At 55.2% G+C, this 5,463-nt stretch overlaps 1 protein-coding gene across 1 annotated transcript in view; it reads left to right on the top strand.

The window, feature by feature from the left end:
- Nucleotides 1-2: 2 nt before the first annotated feature.
- LOC104122946 (zinc finger protein 692) overlaps nt 3-5,463 on the top strand; it is a gene marked incomplete at its 5' end in the record, with an annotated part of 12,624 nt that continues 7,163 nt past the window's right edge. The window contains 6 exons of the mRNA XM_035890688.1: nt 3-69; nt 489-911; nt 1,533-1,581; nt 1,765-1,911; nt 2,444-2,572; nt 5,103-5,165. Coding sequence (XP_035746581.1) covers nt 3-69; nt 489-911; nt 1,533-1,581; nt 1,765-1,911; nt 2,444-2,572; nt 5,103-5,165 — 878 coding nt within the window. The remainder of the gene's footprint in view (nt 70-488; nt 912-1,532; nt 1,582-1,764; nt 1,912-2,443; nt 2,573-5,102; nt 5,166-5,463) is intronic.

Genomic DNA, 5,463 nt, shown 5'->3' on the forward strand with positions numbered 1-5,463 from the left:
GGTTTAAGCTCGCTCACTCTCTCTCTTCCCACCGCAGGTACAGCTCCCATGGCTGCGTCTGGAGCCCAGGTCGGTGCCTCCCACCCCAAATCCACGTTGGTGTCGATTATTTTGGGTCCAAAAGGGGGTTGTGGTGAAGAGAGGAGATTCCCGTTGCCCTGAGCGCTTGGGTGCTGGGGATGCACCCGGAGACGCTCACCCCCCACCCCCGAGCAGGAGGCGAATCGCTCCCTGGCTGTGGCTGCCTTGGGGTTGTTGGCGTCCCCAGCTCTTCTTTTTTTTTGCGGGGGGGGGGGCAGAGCTATTTGAGGTTTTGGGGGTTGCTCTTAATAAGGTGGAAACATCAGAGCCTGCATGAGATGGTGAGGAAGGTGGAGGGAGACCCTTGTAGATGTCCCCTGGTCTTACGCGATGGAGAGCGACTGAAAACCCAAAGTTTGGAGCCAGTTTTCACCCATTTCTCCCTTTTTTTTTTGTGTCCTCACCAGGCGAGCCAGAGCCCAGCCTTCTCCACGCCGATGCCCTGCAGCGCCTCGTTGTCCTGTCCCATGGTCATGGCCAAGAGTGCGGTTTTGTCCCCGACGTGAAGCCCCCGGCCCCAGGCAGTGCCTCCCAGCTGGTGTGGGAGTGCATGGCCGGGCACAGCTTCTCCTGGGGTGTCCCCGGGGCAGCGGGGGACTGTACCCCCACGACCGGTCACCATGGAGAGGAACATCAGGAGGATTTGGGGTGTAGCTCTCCACCGGCCACCGCCCGCCGGCGCTCGCTCCGACGAGCAGGGCTGGCTGCCAAGTCCAGCTCCAGGAAGGGTGAAGCTGAACCAGAGGGAGCAACTCGGTCGCCCATGGGTGATGGGGACCAGAGGGAAGAGCCAGGAGCTGGTAGTGATGATGGTGATGGTGGCAACGCAGGTAGGTTCTCCACCCTCATTTCCCCATTGGCTTCTTGAATCCCCATCTCCAGCCCTTCTCTCAGTCCCAAGGGCACATCGACAACCTTCCCACTGGGATCAGGTGTTGCCCCAACCCTGTTGCCTCCCTCTTCCTCCAGAGATAAAACAAATCTCTGTGCCTTTGCTGGAGAAACAGGTAGAGGAGTCTCTTACCAGGCTTGTTCCTACCACAAAACGAGCCCGTATCTCCTCCCTCCTTTCCTTCCCCTGCAAAAGCAGAGCTGGGGGATCTCAGGTTCAGGTGTTGAGCAGAAGATCTCACGCAGATGCAGCTCTTGGCAGTTGCCAAGAGCCGCAGCTCTCGTCCTTTCTCCAGACTGAAAACCGGGGTGGAAAAATCTCTTTTTCTTCCCCTGTAAAGCTACTTGAGAAGAGGTTGATCCTCTTCCAGTAGAGTATTTTGGAGTAACTTGCCCCTCGTTTCTTCTGGTTAGAGTGATGGCACCATGCAGATCCTTTCCAATGCCTGCAGGCTTCCCAACCCTGCTGCCAGATCCACTCCCCATCCTCCTCCTCCGCCTCTCCCAACGTCCCGGCTCAACCAGCCCTGCTTCAACTTATTCCTGTCATCTCCTTGCAGCTCCCCAAGGGCCAACGGAGACAGGGACCATGGCAAAAGAGCGTGGGAGGTGAGTGGTGGCATGCATGAGTCTTCCGCAGTCTATAACTGGGCTCTCCAGAGCTGAAGGTCAAGTTTGGACCCATTCATCTCATCCCTTGAGTTCTCCAATGGGCAGCCAACGTTTTAACGAAGACCTTCCGGGATAAAACCCGTTGCGGCAGAGCTGACTTTGATCATTGCGTTCCTGCAGCGTGCCCATCCCAGAGGAGAAAGCGGAGCAGGGGGCTGAGCCCCAAGAAGAAGAGGGGGAAGAGGACGACGAGGACTTTGCCGAGGATGATGACCTTACTTACACCGATGATCTGCGTGATGAGAACTACCATCCATCTCTGGACAGGTGAGGTGCACGTAGAGCTGCTGGAAAGGAGCCCATGGGCTGGGACCACATGAGAACCAGTCCGCAGGCTCCCAGTCACGCTGTCCCAGTCAAGACAGGTATCACACTGGGCGGGTTTCAGACCTTAGATCTCGGCCACCCTCAGCTGACCCTAGCAGAGATAGGAGGAGATGGGAATAATGTCCTTACATCACCTAAACAAGGTGCTTCTGAGCTCAAAAGGGCAGAGCCTTTGGGGGAGACACCTTCTTTCACTCTCTCTGCCTGGGTGAGGGTCCAGCCAGTGTCCTGCCACGTCCAGCCAGTGTCCTGCCACGTCAAACCAATGTCCTACCACATCCAGCCATGTCCAACTAACGTCCTACCCTGACCTACCACATTCAACCAATGTTCTACCCTGTCCAACCAACGTCCTACCACATCCAGCCATGTCCAACTAATGTCCACCCTGTCCTACCACATCCAACCAATGCCCTACCATATCCAACCATCTAAACCATCTTGCCTATCCCACGTCTGTCTTCTCCCCCAGCGACTCTGAGCCACAGCGACGACAAGGCCAGACCAAAGCCCGTAAGAAACCCGTAAAGGAGGAGCAGCCTGTGAATGAGCCGAGCTTGACCAGCTCCAGCCCACCGGAGGAGAAGGTTGGACGAGTCAGGTGAGTCATGACAGCTGTGTTGGTGTGGTGACACTGGGGACAGGCATTGGGGTGCCTTGACTTGGGGCATCCACCTCTCCGTGGCCACTGAAAGAGCGTTTCGGGGCATGTTGGAGATGCTGCTGCTCTCCATGCTGAGAAACCAGATGGAAACCATCCAACCCAATGATAAATGACGTTCCAGCCCTGGGCTCTGGGCAGGGCAAGAGCCACGTGTCCCCAGGGGGGGTTTAATGCTTTTCCTTGCGGTGCAGTCGTCCATTGCTTGGCCTCGTTGGGTGTTGGAGCTTGCAAAGGGTGGGGGGGGCAGGTCTGGCATGCCAATTTTGCTATGGGGGCGGGGCTTAACAAGTCTTCGTTTCATCCACTGTGTCTCTCGTGGAGCCGGTCCTGGGCGGTTGGGGAGCAAGGACGTGCCACTGGGGCAGGGGTTGCCCCTGGAGGGGGCTGAAGACCCCGTAAACCACCACTGTGGTGGGCGTTGAAGCCTCTGAGCAGCCTGGAGGTTGCAGCAGCAAAAAAACATATCCGTATGTCCCAGCCCTCCACCCCCTGCGGAGCAGAGAGACTCCTGTCTCCACCTCCAGATCCGGGGCTTCCCCAGCAGCCAAAGCAGCTCTATATGGCCCAGCTATTCTGCCCAGCAGCTCAAGGCCATGGGGTGATGCGAGTAGCGACGGCAGCGCTGGCAAACCTCAAGCATTGGTGAAGGGAGAGCTTGATAACGACCACCCTTGTTTAATTTGTAAGTGCTCTTCTCCACTTCCCGTTTGAGGCTGAGGGTTGGGTTTTAATCTTCCCTTCCCGGCCATGTTGGGCTCAAAATTCACTTTTCCCTTCTAAAGAAGCTCGAATCATCACTCCAATTATTTGCTGGGTCTTGATGCGAGGGTTATTAAATAGAAGTCGGTCTCGATGCTGGAACGAGAGGACGGCCCATGCGTTGCCTCTTGGGTCTGGCACACAAGGAGACGTCACCTTGCTGGATTTCCTTAACGCTTTTAAGACGACGAGGGCGTTAAAAACCCCCCCTTCTCCTGTTGGGAGTTCGCCGGAGCGACCATGTAACACCGTAAAGCATCTCGCCTTTGTGTGGCCTATTGGAAGAGGGGACGGGCAGCCAAAAGCCCGCCCCCAAAATGCACCACGTAAGTAGCGTGCTGGGCCGTTAAGGCTTTTATTGCTTTGCTTTTTTGCTTTGACACGGTATCGCTGCTTCTTTTTGGTGCTCAACGCCCCCTTCCCCATCTCCTTGCAGCTCTGAACCTGCCACGCCGTCTCGCTGGAAGAGCCAACGCCCTCCCGGAGACCCCGTCCCAGCAAAGGAAAACGTGATGGTAAATACGGCGTTTGCTTTTCTCCTCTCCGCACCCGCCCCTGGTCACGTAGCACCGGGGGGCACCAAGCTCTAAAATTCAATTTGAGAGTGGAGGGGTTTGGGTTGGGTCTAGGTAGGCCTCGTTAAGGCCAAAAGTGAATTAAAAAAGGGATTTTTTTTTTTTTTTTTTTTTTTTTTTTTTTTTTTTTACATCCTTCTGGCATTTTTGGGTCCTCCACGCTTTCCATTCAAAATCCCGGTGTTGCGACCTCCGCAAGTGCCTACAGATGCACCTAAAGGCCAGGGGAGATTTGCAGAAGTGGCTGATGGAAGCGGCCATTGACTTGCCTGGGCAACCAGCGCCGCCTTGGAGCTTTTAACCCCCCTCTCCAAAGCCCCGCCTAAACTTTAAGTCAGCGCTGCCCCTTTTTAAGGCTGAGCTTGGGGACAGAGATCATATTTATGAGCATTTAATTCCTTTTTCCCCCCCTCTTTTGTCACAGCAACTGGAAGAAGGACGTTAAAAGCCAATTTTAAGAGCAAAAGCGAGAGCCTCCGGGCTTCGGAGCGTTCGTCCTCTTCTCGCTTCCCCAAGGTAATGCCATCGTGAGCCAAGAAACCATTTTTAAGAGATTGTGGACGAAGACGCCCAGCCTCTATTTTAACCCATGGGGAGGATGATGTGGTCTCGGCATCATCGTCATCTATTAAAACGATCTCTTAATTTCCCCTCCCTGCAAAACCCGCGCTTGGTTTTGTTGGTTTTTTTAACGTCTCTTTCTCTAATTTCAGGGTGTCAGCCCCAAATAGCTGCCGTTTCCACAGAGCTGTGGATAAATTAGAGGTGAAACGAGGCTTGGCATGAGGTTGACGGTGATCTCCAGTGTCCTGGAACGTAGCCAAAACCGTGCAAAAGATGTTTTTGTTGGTGTTGTAATGAGTAATAAAAGGCTGCATTCCCACTTACCCCGGCTGAGAGGTGTATTTGTTGACGTCGGTTCCCCCGCTCTTCATGGGGAGAAACATTGAGTTCCCCAAATGGAAGCAATCAAAAGAGAAACGGGCACCAGGAGGACGGTTTTAACGCGAGGGGGGGGGTTGCTTGGAAATCCAGCCCCTGCAAGGTTGGAGGACGGTGGCTTCTCGGCTCCGTGCTTGGAGGCCAAGAGAGGGGACAAGAACCTCACTCAAGACCCTTCTTTCCTGTTGCAGCTGCAAGAGGCGAGCGCGCCCGTGCGACGAGGACGTGGCCCAGATCGGCCCGAAGAGGATCAGGTACCTGGGGTCGGTGGGGAAGGGGAAGCTGCCGCGTCATTTCCCGGCCCTTCAGGAGGGTGAGAAGGTGCAGCTCCGCTCTTCGGTGGTGGGACGCCCTTAGCAAGCAATGTTTGCTCTGATAGGAGCCTCCTGAGGGGCTTTAGTTCCTTAAATGAAGCTTTTGATGGGTGGGTAAGAGGGAAGATGGGTGAGGAGGACCTGCTGGGGTGTCAAATCCAAAAGCCACGGCTTTTTTGGCTCTCTTCCCTGCTCATCCTCATCGGCCATGGTTTTTCCACCCTCTCCTGCCGGACGG

The sequence above is a fragment of the Egretta garzetta genome, unplaced genomic scaffold (genome assembly GCF_000687185.1).
Source record: "Egretta garzetta isolate BGI_Z169 unplaced genomic scaffold, ASM68718v1 scaffold1263, whole genome shotgun sequence".
NCBI classification, from domain to species: Eukaryota; Metazoa; Chordata; class Aves; order Pelecaniformes; family Ardeidae; genus Egretta; species Egretta garzetta.